The 18,370-nt window shown below is 38.9% G+C and overlaps 1 protein-coding gene across 2 annotated transcripts in view; it reads left to right on the top strand.

The window, feature by feature from the left end:
* The window catches only part of LOC110092940 (protein MRG1), a 76,469-nt gene that overhangs the window by 45,132 nt on the left and 12,967 nt on the right, over window positions 1–18,370 (top strand). The window contains exons 8-9 of one of the 2 annotated variants that reach the window (XM_020817652.2): window positions 6,643–6,722; window positions 8,259–8,428. In XM_020817652.2, the coding sequence (XP_020673311.1) occupies window positions 6,643–6,722; window positions 8,259–8,428 (250 nt within the window). The remainder of the gene's footprint in view (window positions 1–6,642; window positions 6,723–8,258; window positions 8,429–18,370) is intronic. The other variant, XM_020817653.2, reaches the window with a different exon arrangement.

Raw genomic sequence — 18,370 nt, 5'->3', positions numbered from 1 at the left:
ATATGGTTTGCCTATCTGTGAAGCAATCCTGCATATGTTGACCTCGTCCCAACATTGCAGGGGGATGTTGGGCAACCTTATCCACACCGGAGAAGAAATTCCCTTTAAAGAAGTTGGATTGAAATTAGGTGACCATCTATCTAGGCCAACCACATGGCCTCTGACCCACCAAGGTCCACCTGCTAAAACCTTTTCCACCACTGAAGCATCTTCAAAAAGAGCACAAGATCCAACCAAGACCCAGGCCAGTGATGTGGAATTTCCCAAACTTATCCCAATGTCTTCGTAAATCTGTACTTATAACTTGGAAGGGGATATTATCACCAAAAGTTTTGACTACTACAGCCTTCTCCAAACGTTTGGCATTCTCCAATTCTTTCTCTGTTTGTAGTAACACTACTTTCCCATCATCCGATAAAAATGAGCCCAGCTCCAAATTATCAACCTTCACATAAGGCTTCTTCACCCAGGCCGATGGAGCATGTTCCTTTTTTCCATTCACCTCTTCCGAAGAAAGATCCTCCAAAACCGTTTTAAGGCCTTCAACGGGGCCATCACCTTCTTTGTTTTGAGACAAAACCACATCCACTTCATTTGCACCCTGAGAAATGAGACTCTCCTGAACTGTTCTACTAAGTGACCTCCCATCAGGAGACGAAGGCAATGATTTTGAAATAAAACCGAAGTTAGAAGAAATCCTCAAATCTCCCGAAGAAGAGGCATCACCCCTCCTTCCTCCATTTATACCACCAACCTCCGAAATCGGAGAGACCTCCGATGATTGCTGAAAAACCTCCTTGAAAACCTCCTTACCCTTACCTGTTACCAGAACGGGTAATTCCTTTCTGCTCAACAGACCTCCTTCATTGATAATTAAAGGCTTTTCTTTGAAGCTCTTGAAATTCTGATTAAATCCATCCAGAACTTTTGATCCCCCATTGAAAACCTCTGAGGAATCAAGAACCTGTACCGATAAGCCTTTCCTATATTTTGACCATGCCTCCGAAGGGAGGAGACGCCGCTGCTGCTCCATGAACGTCCCCCCTTATCGCCGGAGACCCGGCGGTGCACCGGCCAAAACCCACCTAAAGTTGAGGTATTAGATTTGACTTATGTTAAGAAAGGTAGAGGTAGACCTAATCTTATCTTCCACTAGAACTACTCCAACCTTTTCACGTATATGCTCATTTTGTATCCTATCTCTAAGGGTAAAGCCACTCATCTACCTAAGCATCCTCATCTCTGTAACACTTAACTTAGTATTATGCTACTCTTTTAATGACCAACATTCAGCACCATAAAGCATTGCAGGCCTCACAACATTCAACACCATAAAGCATCGCAGGTCTCACCACCATCTTATAGAATTTTTCCTTAAGTTTGAGGGGTACTTTTCTATCGCACAACAAGCCTGAAGCATTCCTCCATTTTAAATATGATTAAAAAAATCAAATGTAAAAAAATTGAAATAAATTACAAACCCTAAACTCCATAATCATGTGATTCACCATCAACAGGTACAAAGAGAGCCATTGTTTAAAATTGTGCAATATGAGGCTAGCCTTTGTGCAATTTCAGTGAAAAATGCCTTAAGGCTTACGCCTTGAGTTTCTTTTATGAGGCTTGCACCTCAACTTTGTTGAGGCCCGCCTTGAGGCTTGCCTCGCCTAATCCTTATATATATATATATATATATATATGTTAAAACTTACATAAATCCTAAATTAATGCCCCAAACAAATCACACTTCGTACACCCCTAAGTAAACTTGAAAGCCTAAAGTAAACTTACAATTTCCTCTCAACATCCAGCCCGTCGCCTTCGTCACAGCCATCACCCTCATAGTCGTCGTCAAGGATCACTTGAAATCCGCACAACACCATCAACTCTAAAAATTTTGTAGTATTAATCTCATCTTTATATTGATTAAATACATTTATGAAAGAGTAAGATGCCTGAAATAAATTTAGAAGCATATGGTGAGGCATTAGACTCCACAGGATGAGATAGGGGATAAATCAATTTGTTATAATGATGACTCAAATAAATATCCCATCAGTGATGACAATACAAATGATTTTCTAGTTGTCAACTTTTAGCCATTTTTAAAAATTAAATGTAGATAAGTATGGAGCTAAGAAAGAAATAATTTGAAGTTGAACTCAATATTATATGATACTATTATGCAGCTCCTATATTTAATATTTTTTTCTCTTTTAATATTTGCATTTCAATTATATTTCTTGCAATTTATCACTAAACACTTTATGTCTAGTGCAAATTTTTTGTTTCATATGTCATTGTGTTACTTCATAGTTCAATAGAAAGATAATTTGTCATCTTTTAACATATTATTTAGGTATTATATAAAAATTTACTTTTAATATTTATTTGCACTTAACACAATATTTTATTTTGAGGCTCGGGCCTCAAAATGCCTTGAGGCTTACTCCTCGCCTCATGAACAAAAAAATGCATCAATAACTAGTTGCACAATTTTAAACATTGAAGAGACCTATTAATTTGTTGAGAGCATGGGACAAGTAATTTCTTTGATGTTAGAGTGGCGCCAATAAGCCACTATGCGACAAAGATGAGTGGTGCAGGTCAGGCTTAAGCCTTTGATAATAGACATGATGTGAGAAAGATGATAGTAATCCAGACATAGAGCTGTGATAAAGTCAAGTAATGATTTGACATGGGAGCCTTGGTGAAACAAGTAGAGAGTTGGAGGAACATGCAAGTCATGCGATGCTTGGGAGATGAAGGCTAGTTGAGCTTTCAGCTTGAATGTTCTTGTTGGCCTGTAGTAGAGCAGTCAAGTTGATAACCTTAGCCATCAAAAGATTAAATGGAAAAAGAAATCTTTTTATTCACATTTTTTATACTACAGAAGATAGGAAAGTTATTTATAACACATTATAATTTTGTAAATTGAAAATTTAATTTAGTTTAGTTTAAGTTATATCATAAGCCTATTTCTTTGATAATGAGGCATAAATACATGCCATGAGCTCCTGGGGCGATTCCTTAATACACCCCACAAGTCCAATTCTTCCTTTTTGCTGCCCCATTCATCTCGAGGCGAGCCCCAAAAAATTTCTTTTAAACATGGTGTCCAACATGATTTGCAATAAATAACTATTTTATCAATTTTAAATGTGATGGTTGACATACTAATAATCGCTTATCTTATAATTTTACAGTTGATTTTTTGGTTATTTGCTATTTTAAAATGTTGCATTTATCCATATGTTACTTTGAATTATGACTTAACATTCTATATGAATTAGCAATTAAATAAGTGCTATTTGTGATTTTTTGTCTTCTTTAAAACAAATTAAACTATTAACAAAATAAGTTTGTTCATTTATTTTTTGCTTAAAACCAAAATAACTTGCTTTTAAAATACTAAAAATATGATTTAAACGCTTTAAATTTTTTGAAACAACGTCTCTCTCAACTTCTTTGACCTGCCCATCGTAAACCTCTTCCACCTACCCCTTTTTCTTTGGCCCTTCCCCTTGTTGTGGAATCTTCACCTCTCTACACTAGCTTTTTTTTGCATATGCATCTTTTGATGTTAATGCAGAAACAATCCTCATTGACCGATTCCATGGATGGCTCCTAGACTATGATGCACCGACACTTCTCCTCAAAGAGGCGTGCAGTGTTCGACACCGTGTCTGACACGACACTCGTCCGACACTGGGCAGGTGCGGGCTGCTTTGGCGGGCACGCAGGTAGCCGCGCGGGCAGGGGGCGGGCAGGGTCGGGCAGCTCCGCGGGAAGCCGGGCAGGGAGCGGGCAGCCTAGGGCCAGTCCATGGGCAGCCGGGCAACCATTTTAAACGGGTTTCCGGGTTGACTCGGCAACCCGTCGGGTTAACCCGAACCCGACCCATTTTTCAAATATGTCGAACCTGGAAACCAGAACCCGACCCATTTTGGAAATGGGTCGGGTCTAACCAAAAATTTTCAGGCTGGGTTCGGGTCAGGTTTTCGTGTCGTGTCAAATATTGACAGACCTACTCCTAGACATTGGTGGCATTGTTATTCATTTTGTTTTTGATGTTGATGCAATTGAATTGGGCAAAGATAATTATGTGACCATGACCACTTTCATCTGGAGGAAAAGGGTGTCCTCAAGTTTAACGAGGTGAATTTGTTAGCAAAAGTAACCCCAATTGACGTGGTGGATGATGCTCATCCTTTCTGTAGATATGGGTGCTAGTTTAGAGCTAAAGGATGAAGCATTCCTCATCATTGAAGCATTCACTTTATTTTTTTTTTATTGTTTCATATTGTGTGGGTGAAGAGATTCGCGGTTGAGCACAGTTCTAGACCTTATACTCTCCGGTTAGAACCACATAAAAGAGAGAATTTAGCACAGGCCTTGTGAGTTCTAAGAAACACTTCATTTTTTTGGTTGTTTAAAGTGCATACAGAAAAAAAAAAGTTAATGAGGAGAGTAGTTGCACCATGAATTTACGATGGTTGTTAGGGAGGCCTGATTTTCTATTGCACTTAAACTATCCTTAGGTAATCATTTTTTCCTTGATAAATTATATGCCAAATACTTTTGCATGCTTTCTTCATAAAATTTTTACTAAATCGTTTGACATACTTCACTTGAGCCTTCTAATTATTTAGCAGCATATTTTGTTGTGCCAGATAGGTTTTTAGTCATTATTTACCCAAACGACATTTTGTCAACATTGTTTTTCAAAAAGGATACTTCTATTTTCATTTTATTCTCTCAAAGTGTGCACAATTTTTTTTCTATTTTTATTCTGGCATTCTGTCGAGAAAGGATCTGATGAGGACATTAGATTGAGATTTCTACATGTGTACCATCGACGGAATTGTTGATCGACGGCTATAATTCGGAGCCTTTACTTTTGATGTATTTTATGTTTTGTTTATTTTGCATCTCAGTTTTCCTACTTTACCCCTATGGGTAGTGAGTTTTTATTGTAGCCCCGAAGGCATTTAAGTCTTTCTTCTTGTCTTTATTATTGAGGCATATATATAAAGGTCTTTTGCTTTGTATGAGGTCAATGATGATTAATGAAAATTTCTCAGATTTCTATCTCCTACTTTTTTGTGAGCTTTTGAGTGAGTGGCGAAGCCTAGGAGAGGCCAACGAAATACCCAACAACCCCCCATTAGTTGGCTCTTGGTTTTCCCTTATTTTTTTCTTCTTCCTCCTCCCTCCTCCCTCCTCCCCTCCTGTACCTGCCGGCTGAACCTTCCCCATTCTCCCAAACCGACGGCATCCTCACCCCTCCCCTTCCCCTCCACTGGCGGCTTCCCACGCCCAGGCCCAACCCGCCGGAACCCACCTCCTCTCCACCCGCCGGCCTTCCATGGCTCCCTAGCCGCCGAACTGCCCCTCTAAAACCTTCCATGAATTTTGAATTTCAAAATTCAAACCCTCCATTACCTTCATAAAATAACTCATATCAATTTTGAAAGGTCTTTATTTGAATTCAATTAAATATTTGAATTTCAAATAAATTTCCTCATTAATACCCCCCAATTAGGAAGCCTCCATAATTTAATCAAATATGAAATCAAATTTCAGATTTGATTCTAATCTTCAATTAACACCGTTGGCCCACATACATTGAACCTAGATGCCTTATCATCCCTCCCCTTATGGCCGGCCCCCTCTCTCCCCTATTCTCTCTCCAATTAAACCCCAATCCCTAATCCCTAATTAAATTCTCCCACTTAATCCCTCCAAACCGCCGCCCCTCCTAGCCCAATTTAGGGATAATTTTGAATTTCAAAATTAATCCTTCCCTCTCTAGAAAATCTGAAATTAATATTCAGATTTTCCAAAAGCTATTCATCTCCACTTTCCTTACTAATTCCAAAGAGTAACCCCCTCCTAACCCTAGCCGAAATTCCCATCTTCTCCAAACTCCCCTTCTCTCCTCCAACACTAATTCTCTCAAGGATCAAGTCCAAGAAAGCCAACGTCGTCTCCATGAATGGCCGATCTTGAAGTCGACCACAGATTTGCATATAACTCCCAAGGACAAATCTACATCCTTCAGTCGCCCTTCTTTGATCCCCACTAGGAATTCGAAGAATCTGTTGAAAGCTACGTAGATCGCATACTCTATCATTTCGTCGAGACGATCGACGAGCAACGACCTACTGGACAGTGGCAAATCATCGGACAGCCATTGACTTCCCCTCCTCTGGCTACTTCTCCGACGAACAATACCTTAAGCGTCACTTGTCTCGTGGTGGCATCACTAGGGTTACATTTAATCTTTCTCCGCTAAACACCATTTTCAGGAGCGAGAGTGAGGGAACTCTGGGTGAACATTTCTAATTATTAAGTCGTGGATTTTTGTTATTCGTTGTTGTTAGTTTTACTTATTTATTTTGTTGTTATTTGCAAGTACCCTTTTAATCTCGTTTGTAACCGTATGCTATTGCATAACTTCTAATTGAAAATTCAGGAATCTAACTTGGTGAAACATAAAGTTTACAATTGGCAATGTTTTGTTCAAATTATTATTAATTTCGCAAAGCAATTCTTGTTTTCATACATGTATCACATCAGGACCACTGTTCTTTTTTTATTCGGCCAATAAAAGTTTGACTTGTGATTGTATGTGTGCAGCTTGTCAAGCTTCCTCGTTCACCAAATGTTGATGATATTTTAAAGAAATACCTTGAGTATCGAACTAAAAAGGATGGCATGTAAGTTCAGATATACGCTGCTTTACATATCATTTGTTATTTTTATGTTTTGACGTCTAAAATCTGAGTGTGGTAGTGGCCTGTACACTGTAAGAATGGAAGAAATATCTAAGATGAAGAAAATGTAAGGCCAAGATAGATCTGATGTCACAAAAGGATTAATGGCATTGTTAGAAATCATACATACTGACAAACATCTATGGCTAGTTTGCATATGTAACCCGAGATAGGAATGATGCCAAAGAGGATTTTATAAGGGTTTTTTTCAATGTGAATGTGGAAGAATTCTGTCATTACTAGATTGGCTTCTTAGGATTATTCCACTTGGTTTGTATCAATTTGGGACACAAGACCTTGCATACTTTTGTCGTAGCTGCTGAGAAATTAGTTTTCCCTTCCACAAGCAGGATATACTAATAAGCACTCCATTGAAGTAGAAAAATAAATGAAACAGGAATGCGGATTATTCCATGTCATTTGACAACATTTTTGCTGGAATAATTCAAGTTAAGCTAATATAAGCAAGCTATAAGCATTCATACTAGTGCAAATTTAGAAATAAAATCGATTCTTGCATCTTGGTTTGTTTTTCAATTTCATAACCTTTAGGACATGCTTAACTTTCACAACCTTTAGGGCATGCTTAACTTTCACAACCTTTAGGACATGGCTACCCTCTCTTACACTATAGGCTAATTCAAAATTTAATATGAGATAGGATTAAGTGGAAAATAAATTTCTATTGAGAGTTGAGATTATAATATGCTTTTTTATGTAATCTAGTGTTCTTATTGCAATATTGTGTGAGAAATTTGATGATTCGTTGGTTACTTGTTGATTAATTAATCTACTTGACCAAAGTGTTGTTTCATGCTTTATTATCTGCTCCTTTAAGCTTTGTGATGTTGCTAAACCATTTAAATTCCTATATAATTCTCCGTAGGGGACTTGAGGCCTTAAATATTAGCCAATCATCAATTAACTTTTATGAACTTGGATTTGATGCAAGGTTCTACTTTGTGTGTATACTTGTGCACATTTTTTCGTTAATAATTCTTGTTATCTTGGTGGTTTTTGCAATATGCTGACATGGCTATTGGAGGCTCAATTTTCAATCACCAGGCTTAATAAATTTCATGAGATTTTTATTTGTTCCTAACTGCAATTTTGTTACTTCTTTTATTTGTATTACAACTCTGCCTATTCTTTTCAAATTACTGACCACAGTACTATTGGCATGGATGTCATCCATCCTTATCCCGAGTGTTTGGTGTCAAGTTTGTAAATCCTCTTTTTCCATGTATGTCCATTCAAACTGGATTTCCACCCCACATAATTTTCCTAATTGATAACATTGCAATAAGTTTTTTTTCATGAGGTCATCGTTATTACTTTCCTTCCACCACTTACCTATCTCCTATGTTCTCAATAGCATGAAACATATTGCTTAAAAGTATCATTATTTTTTGTTTGAATTCTATGTTTCTAGTTTCTCTGAATCACATCTTATATCTGTTATGGTAACGATGGATAAAGGATTGTTGAATCAGTTGCGGAGATTCTAAAGGGTATACGATGCTATTTTGACAAAGCATTGCCCCTCATGCTTTTGTACAAAAAGGAGCGCCAACAATATCAAGAAGCAGTCCATGATAACATATCACCATCATCTATATATGGGGCTGAACATCTTCTTCGTCTTTTTGGTTAGCACTTTTTTATAAGTTTTCTTTTCAAAAAAAAAAAAAAAAAATTCACAGCACTTTTTCATAATTTTTCTTTTTTTATTTATTTTAGCAATTTTGATCTTTATGCTTATTATAGAACATAGTTACTTTATTATCTTGATATGAGCATGAGGTTAGCTTTGAGCAATCTAATGGACCTCCTATTCTTTCATTAATGTTGTTATACATCAGTGTAATTTTTGTAAACTGTTCCTATTCCACCAAAGAAGGAAATAAAAAATAATGGTAGAAGAGAGCTTACTATTTGGCATCTGAACTGCCACCACAATGAAACACAATGAAAAGATAATGCAGGAATTTTACTACTCTATTATTGTGCAAATAACAACAAATGAATCTTAACACATAAGAGCACTGCAATTAATGGATTAGAACTCCTCACTTGAAGGTTGACACAATTTTGATGAATTTTTTGTAAGTTTCTTTCTTGCTTGCTCAAATCTCAATTTCAGTTGCCTCTCACATTCCTTGCCAATGTAATGGAACAATAACTTTTATGCTAAGAAGTAAGCTCCCTTGAGGGATGTTTAGTTGGATGTTTTTCAAATTCATGCATTTTATAAAGGTCGAATGACTGAAATACATGTATTTTTGAAATGGAGTTGTTTGATTGATTGCAAATCAAATGAATTAAAGTTTTTTTTTTTGTATTTTTGTTATTGTTATTATTTAATTTAAATGCATTAAAATACAACGAGGACATTTTCATTAAAATGCTACGTGTTTTTAATGTATTAGGAATTTGCTTGATTTGGGAAAATTCCCAAGTCATAAGAAATTGACATTCTATGGCCTTCCAAATTCATTATAGAAATGCTTTTTATTTAGTTTACTTAAAACCAAATCTAAAAAAATCGAACCTATTACATTTCTTTTATGTTATGCTTTTAATACTTGGAACCAAACAACTCCTAATTAATGTGAATGGGTTAATCTAATTGTTTTGGCGATAACATTTGTCACTCGTCCGAGCTTGAGGTTATCTTCCACAAGAAATGTGGTGATCACAGGTTGGCTCTGCACTTCGCTGATTGCTCTTGGGTTCTTTTGTGTGAACTACTTAGTCTATTTCCTCTTAATTATGCTTAATTTACTTTACTACAACCTAGTTAAACGGGTGAGTACTCCAATTGAGAACTGCTTGTTAAGCTTTGTGAGTATTGTACGCTATTTACTTAACTATGATATTTATTATTCAACTACTTGGCTAACCTTCAATCTACTGGAAACTACTCTTTCTTGTCAATATATAACGAATCAATTCGGCTATGTAAGATCCAAGTCACCATAATGGCTTAACAATTTGTTAACAATTAGTATGTTAGTTTTTGTCAGAATTTAGGGTCATGCATATAAAATCAAAGATAATGTTTTTCTTGGCTAATACACTAAACCCCATTTAGGAAATTTGTTCCCTGAATTCTGATAGACTCTCGAATGAGCTGGTGGGCCCCAATAGAGTGGACGATGGCCAAGAAGAAAGAGGGGCTTAAAGAGAGAGAGCGTGTGAGAGAGAGAGGGGGGGAATTAGAAATGCTTATTTATGAAAGAGGGCTGATTTGATTGGGAGGAAATTAGAAAGATTTCCTTAGTTATGTTTAATAATTAGGAAGGTTCTAAATATGGTTATTGTGTGTTAGGAAGAATTTAATTAGGGAGGTTTTAATTAGGAAGGTTTCCTAAATCATGTTTAAGGGGGAGAAGGGGGGATTACGAATGCTTATTTATGAAAGAGGGATGATTTGATTGGGAGGGAATTAAAAAGGTTTTCTAAATTATGTTTAATTATTTAGGAATGTTTTCTAAATTATTTTTAATGATTAGGAATGTTCTAAATATGGTTATTGTGTGTTAGGAAGGATTTAATTAGGGAGATTTTAATTATGAAGGTTTTCTAAATCATGTGTATGTTATTTAGGAAAATCCTAATTATTTAAGATGGTTTCTTAAATATGTTTATGTTGATTAGGAATGTTCTATTTATGATTTTGTGTTCTAGGGCTATTTAAGATGGAGTTGTCTAGGGTTTAGGATATGCTATTATGTGATGGTCTTTGTTGTAGTTTTTCTTTGGAGTTGTTCCTAGAGGCGTCAAGGGTTTGTGGGAGAGCCGTTCTACCTCTTGAATAGTAGATAACTTATATCTTTCTTTCTTATTGAAGAAATAATAAAAAATCAACTCCCATACTTGTCTTCATGCAATTTCTTCTTCTCTAATATGTTGTTTTTGCTTCCGCGTATCAAATTGGAATCAGAGCGAGGTTTTTGGGGAGATGACAGCAAAGTAGGATGCCGTTTTGACAAGGGGAGTGGACAATTGGAGAAGGAGGTGGACGAGTTGAGCCATGGGGATTAGATCATGGGGAGGTGAATGGAGGAAAGGCGAGATTCCCACCCTCAATATACGAGGGAAACATGGAGGGAACACGACAACTACTACACTGGAGGAGGAAGATGTTATCGGAATGGTGGTGATCATGGGTGAGAAAGTTGAAAATGCAAATAATTGAGGAGAAGTGCAAGAGTTCAATAAGTGATATACAAGCTCCTTCTGATGATAAATTGCTCGACAAGGAGAAAGTTGTAAATGAAAAATAAAACAGAACTGGTAAAAATCTGGGATGATCGTAAGATGCTGCCCGTTGTGACATTGAGGCCACATGAAGGCCAATCTGTCCATTCGGTTTTATTCTTGACATTTCCCCAACATCCTGATCACATATTTCTTCTTACTTCAGGTCCATTGAACCGTGAATTGAAGTTATGGTCTTCAGCAGCTGAAGAGGGCTGGTTGTTACCCAGTGATTCTGAATCATGGCGATGCAATCAAACTTAAGAATTAAGAAGTTTAACAGAACAGCGGGTAGTGGAGTTTATTTATTTATTTATAATTAAAGTTCTTATTATTTCTCAAGAAAGCCTTATATTACTTGCAAATGCCAAGAAAAATGCTATATATGCTGTCCATATATATTATGGTCCATATCCTGCTGCGACATACATGGACTATATTGCCCACTTTACTGTTACAATGCCTATGTTGAGCCTCACTAGAACAAGTGATATCTTTCCTGATGGTGAACATGTGGTTCAAGTTTATTGCGTCCAAACACAGGCTATTCAACAATATGCTTTGAGTTTGGCACAGTGTTTGCCACGTGTTGATAACCTTATATTGGCCAAAGACCCTTGTAATTCACAAATTTATAATGTAATTTATTCAGAAGAGTTTTCTGCATCTGAGCTTTCTCGTGTTCCTAGTGATATTCCATCCGCAGGTGCTTCACTCATGCTTTTTGTTGGTGCAAGTAACTCTGAGATCCTATTTGTCTATTCTCCAACTTTTATATCTTCAGAAGCTAACAATAATTCTGAGTTGTCTTCATCAAATACTGATATTCGCCCTTCTCCTCCGCTTCCAACTGTTGGCACTGTTAATTTACAGGCCACTTCATCTCCTGGTCCTTTAGATTTAGGCCTCTCGGGCAGACTTTCAGGCTCCAAAGGTGTATCAAAAGGTCTAGAACATGGACAATCACTAGGGGAGCATCATGTTTACCAGGAAGTTGTTGATCATCACGCTGAACAGGGAGAACTTGATGGGGCTGGAAACATGCATGATATTTCTTTGATGAATGAAAACCTTGGAGGGGGTAACTTGAAAACTAGTCCGAGTGATATATCTATGATTCGGAACTCTCACTTAATGTTCAAGTTAGTTGGAAAAACTACTCACTTGGTGACCCCATTAGAAATTTTTTCAGGGGAGAAGTCTTTATCTGAAACTACTTGTGCTAATCAAAGAAGTGATGAAATGAAGTTTCCGGATCTGATCTGCAACAATAATTTGAGGCAGGCTGAGGTAGTAAAAGATGGAGATATTATTAGTATAATTCAAGTTAGATGGTTGAAGTGGAGGAAGGCATCTGGTCTGTTGTGTGATAGAAAAATATCCCTCAAACTTAAGTGAAATTTCTATAAGATGGTGGTGAGGCCTGCACTATTTTATGGCACAAAATGTTGGCCATTAGTGTTGCAGAGATGAGGATGCTAATATGGATGAGTTGCTTTACTCTTAGAGATAGAATGCAAAATGAGCATATATGTGGAAAGGGTGGAGTTGCTCCAGTGGCAGATAATAATATTAGAAAGTCGCCTTAGATGATTTGGTCACATAAAACGTCGGCCTTCTGATAACCCGGTTGGTAGGGTATATGATGGGGACATCAAATCATGGAAGGTTTATCAAAGGTGTGGCCGCCGATCTATGACCACGATTGAGTCATTGTATTTTTGATTTATCCTATGTATTTTCTTAATTATGTTGTTGTATATTATTTGTTTTCTTTAGTTTCCCATTGTACCCTGAAGGGATGTCGTATGTAAACCCAAGGGGGCATTAGTGTCTTTTGTCTTTGAGTCCTTTGTATGAGGCTTTATTATAGCCCTCCCTATTTTTTTTTTGAGTTTAATGAATGATTATTTGAGAATTTTGTTTTCTTGTTGGAATTCTTGAGAGAGCTTGAGAGATCGGAGAGAGACCCCTTGGAGAGGGAGATTGGCGCATCACCCACCAACCTTGGAGACGGGCGGGTTCGTGGTTTCCTATATTCGTCTTCCCTCAACCCCCATCTCCCACCACCTAGCCGTTGACCAAGGCCCCATCCTCCTTGCTGATCGACCATCTAATCTTCCACCACCCAATTCTCCCCTCACCAATCCCTCCCTCTCTCGCAGGCTCTAGCCCTAGCCGCTGGCCTCACCTCTTTCCACTCATCCTTGGGTTTCTTAATTTGGGTGAATGCAATTTGGAATTAATTTGAAATTCAAGTTATCTAAATTTGAAATTCTAAAATTCTTTCCTAATTTAGTTCACCTATTTTAGGAAAGTACTTAATTTAAATCAATTTGATTTTTAAATTCAAGTTGGATTTGTTTATTTACTTTACTAATTCTTAAAGTTAATTTAGGAAGCCTTAATTATCCCCATTAAATGCTCCATTGCCCATGCATGCCGCCGGCCTCCCCATAGGGATTTGTGATTTATTTCCTAAATCCCCTCTAGTCCTTATTGGAAGTATTTCTAAAGTTCATCTCCACCTCCTTATCCGATTTTACCTAATCCCCTTTTTATTTAATTTGTTACTAAAGAAAACCCTCCTAATTTTGGAATCAATTTAAAATCCCTCCCTCTTCATAGCCACCGGCCCCCTCTCTCTCTTTACCTGACCCGCCCCCCTCTCTCTCTCCACTCTTCTCTCTCATTAATTCTCTTTCCCCAATTTAGGGAGATTAATTTCCCTCATAATTTCTCATCTCTTAAATCTCAAAATCTGAAATTTATTTCAGTTTTGAGAGGGAAATTCCTCCTTGCCTCCTCTCTACTTTGAGTTGAAGGGAAACATTTTTCTCTTCAACAATGTTCAAAGAGTGCTAGCTACTTGGGAAGACATCGTTCACTAGCATCCATGAATGGCCGATCCCGACACTGAATACGGACTCGAGTACGACGAACACGGCTTCGTGCACATTCTCCATTCAACTTTCTTTGACGTCAACCCGAGGATCGATCATACCGTTGAAGATTACATTGAACGCATCTTGGATACTTTGGTGGAAGCTATTGAAGAGCAGTTAGAGATCGTCGAGTGGAGGATCGCCGCCAGTCCTTAACGAAGGTTCTCTACTCTTGTGTTTCTTAAGTCTAACCTTTTTTTTTTTTGAATTGATTGAAGTTGCGAAGGACGCCTTCGCCTGCTTCTGCTAAGCTTAGTAAACGTAGAGATTTGAGTGCACCTCTTTGCTTCTAGCTCTCATTGTTAGACTAGGGATTTTTATTGAAACTACTATTCTGGCATGATGTTGTTTTCTAATTTATTTTGAAGTTTCAAATCTCTGGTTATGTGACTTAGTTTAAGCGAGTGTGACCCCTCTTACATTTTATTCCGTTGTTTTAAATGTTTGTAGTTTTCTTCGTTATTCTGTAATCAAAAGTTGTGCAAGATCTTACAAAGTTCATTACATTCATACGTAGTTCTACATCATCTGGTATCAGAGCATGATATGCTCTTGCATGTGTTAGGATCCCTGGTAGATTTTATTTTCAGGATCTTAGTTATTGCATTTGTGTCATTTAGAAGTGTTAGGTTGCTCTCCATCATTTTGCAAAGCATAAGTATGTTCAAATCATATAATCTGCTTCCCGTTACATCCTAGTCACTTTAGGTGTCCAGTAGCAGATCCCAATGGACCCGGAACAACTAGGAAGGACCTTAGACTTGTTGGTAGGTCAAATGAACAACATTAGCTAGTAACTCAAGGAGAACCAAGCCGACCTAGCTGAACTTTGCAGGAACACCACTGAGAGGTTTGACACACTTGAGCGAGCTAGAGAGCACCCTATTCCCTACACCCCATCTAGACCACCTTCTATGTATGGGGATGAGACCTACCCGGATGAGAGACAACATCGTGCCAATCATCGAGCTCCTTACCACGGACATGACCCACGTCATGATCTAGATTTGGATGAGAGGCAGCATCGTGCCAATCATCGAGTCCCTTACCACGGAGATGACCCACGTCATGATCCTGATCTACCACTCATGAAAAATATTAAAGTTGACGCTCCTACCTTTGATGGCACACTCGATCTCCAGCTCTTCCTGGACTGGGTCAAAGGTATGGATAGTTTCTTTAAGTGGTATGACATCTCCGAGGCTAGGAAGGTCAGCTTTGTGGTTTGTGGAGATGAAGCTCACAGGTAGGGCGAGTCAGTTTTGGGCCAACTTAGAGAGCCTTAGGGAAGTTAGAAACGATTACCCCATTACCGATTGGCTGTCCATGAAACGGGAACTCAAGCAGAAGTACTTGCCTCCCTCATACTTCTCCCGACTATTGGACAGGTGGAATAGGCTGACTCAAGGCAACAAGACTATTGGACAGGTGGAATAGGCTTACTCAAGGCAACAAACCAGTGGAGTACATCGCCTCTTTCGATGACTTCTTGATTCGCTGCAGGGGGGAGACCTTTACCACCCCCGCACAGATCTTATATATGTTTCGTACCGGGTTGCGAAAGGATCTTCGCAATAAGCTGTTTGTCCGGAACGTCACTACACTGGAGAATGCCTACAGCCTAGTGCTTGACTTAGAGGAGACCCGTTCACAGCACCCGAGCCGTTCACATGACTCTAGGCCCACCTACAGATCAGCTAGTAGTTCCACTCCACACACTTCTGCTACCCGACCCACTCCAGAGAGCACGACCCGACCTCCCACGGGTATTGCACCTCGATCTAATTTTAAAAACAAACATCCCACCCCGGATACCCCTCGGTCCAGTTCTGGGACCAAGTGCTTTCGATGCCAGGGGTATGTACATATCGCTTCTCAGTGCTCCAGTCCATATAAAGTCTCGATCATCGAGGAGATTATTGAGGACGATCTCGAGCCCAAGGTTGATCAAATCCACCAGGTCGAGGATGAAGGAGAATACTTCGAGGAGGATGACGACGCTACGGTCCTCCATTACCTTCAAAAAATGGATACCTCTCCCATTTGTGTGGTGAGATGTGCGCTATCCCACCCGACACTCATGAATGATTGGCGTAGGACCTCGATTTTCTACACCTACACCAAAATCCAAGACAAGAATTGTAAAGTCATCGTGGATAGTGGTAGCTGCATAAATGTTGTTTTCTCCAGCATGGTATCCCAGTTAGGTCTTTCTGCCGTTCCTCACCCCAACCCATATAAGATAGCGTGGGTCAAATCCACTTCCTTGGAGGTAAAAGAACGAAGCAACGTACCCATCTCCTTTGCCACTTATAAGGAGAATGTTTGGTGCGATGTACTGATTATTAATGTTGGATAAATTCTATTAGGTCATCCCTGGATCTATGATAACGATGTCTACAATTTTGGGTGTTCGAATACCTGCGTGTTCGAACATGCGGGCAAAAAGATTAAGCTTTTGCCATTGCAGCCTCGGGTTACAGATGACTCGAAATCCAACCCTGCTAAATCCAAGAAAGGACTAAACCTTGTCACCGCCAAGGTTCTGACTGCTGAGGTTGCTCAAGGCGTGCCTCTCTATGCCTTAGTGGGTCGTGAGATTCCCACCGAATTTGACGAATCCATTCCTCAGGAAGTCCAATCTATTTTAGGATAGTATGTTGATATCTTTCCTGATGATCTTCCAGATCAGTTACCTCTACTTAGAGACATTCAGCATGCCATAGACTTCGTCCCTAGAGCCTCCCTCCCGAACCTGCCACATTATCGCATGAACCCCACGGAACATGCTGAGCTTAAGAAGCAGGTCGATGAGTTACCGCATCGAGGTTTCATTAAGGAGAGTCTGAGTCCTTGCGCGGTGCTGACCCTTCTCACCCCGAAGAATGATGGATCTTGGAGAATGTGTGTTGATAGCCGTGCTATAACAAGATCACCATCAAATAATGATTCCCTATTCCAAGACTTGATGATATACTCGATATGATGATGGGTGCCACATTATTCTTCAAAATTAATCTCAAAATTGGGTACCACCAGATCTGCCAGATCCGGATCCGACCTGGAGATGAGTTAAAAATTGCCTTCAAGACCAAGGATGGTCTTTGTGTAATATCAAAAATCTGCTCCAGGATCGTCCAGGACGATCTGGGATCGTCCTGGGACGATCAGTTGAGAATTTGCTCCAGAATTTACCCAGATTTGTTGCAGGTGTTTTTCTGTAGGCATCGTCCAGGCCGATCGAGGCATCGGCCAGGCCGATTGGCACTGTTCAAAATATCGGCCGGAAAATAGTTCTGGGAACCGTCCAGGACGATCCAATTTGGTCTGATCGTCCCGGGACGATCTGGCGATCGGCCGGGCCGATCTGAGTATTATAAAGCTGAAATCAGTCGTTTTGAAGAGAGAAAATTTTATTAAAACGAAAATATCAGCCGAGGAGAGAGAAAGTCGAGGTGAAATTTGCAAAAGTTGATTTTCGGACGACGCGGAGCCGTTTTCGTCCGACGAGACTGTTCGAGATATTGCTGTACGCAAGGTAAGGCACATTCCGCCTTTCTCAATTTTCAGAACCGTCGTGTTTGGCGGTATTTTCTGTTCAGATTTTGTTTCCGTTAGTGATTTTCGTCCGTATCTTTTGATTGGTTCAGTTCTTACCGCGTAACTTTCTGTATATTGTTGACATGCCGAGTGTGCACATTTTGGTTATTTTCTGAAGATTTTTGTCCGGGTATTTTTGATTCGACTGTGTTTTTGGTCGACTGGATTTTTCTGTGTAATTGAAAATTGTCTGTGCAGTAGAATAAATGTTCTGAAATGTTATTATCTATATTCTGTGCAAATTTGGTAAAATATGATTTTCAGGAAAAATTGTGTAAATTATGTATACTGTCGTTGTGCTGCCCGATTTTTGTCTGATTTCTGATTTGTCCGGATTTCTTCTGAATTGATATGCTATCTGTATATGCTATAACAAGGGAGTTATAAGGGGCCTGGATCCTAAGTGATTCAGTTAGTGTCTGGGAAATCTGAAATGAGCTCAAATCTGAAATCTGATATCTGGTCTGTTTCGGATCCGGTGAATTCTGTTCTGGTGCTATAAGCACATCTGTTTTGGTGCCGTGAGCACAAAGGGAGGCATAAGGGGCCTGGATCTTATGAGATTCAGTCAGTGTCTGGGAAGGGAGCCATAAGGGGCCGGAATCCGTAGAGATTCCGTCAGTGTCAGGGCATTTAGCTATGAATTAAATAATATCTGATATTTGATTTGATATGATTCTGATTTCCGTATCTGTTCTGTAAGCAAATCTGATTCTGATTTCTATACAATATGAATCTGATTCTGATCTGTATGATATGATTTCTGTACAATTCTGATACAAT

Source organism: Dendrobium catenatum, unplaced genomic scaffold (genome assembly GCF_001605985.2).
Source record: "Dendrobium catenatum unplaced genomic scaffold, ASM160598v2 fragScaff_scaffold_840, whole genome shotgun sequence".
Classification (NCBI taxonomy): domain Eukaryota; kingdom Viridiplantae; phylum Streptophyta; class Magnoliopsida; order Asparagales; family Orchidaceae; genus Dendrobium; species Dendrobium catenatum.
The sequence above is the reverse complement of the archived record's forward strand: the minus strand, read 5'-3'. Positions and strand labels throughout refer to the sequence as shown.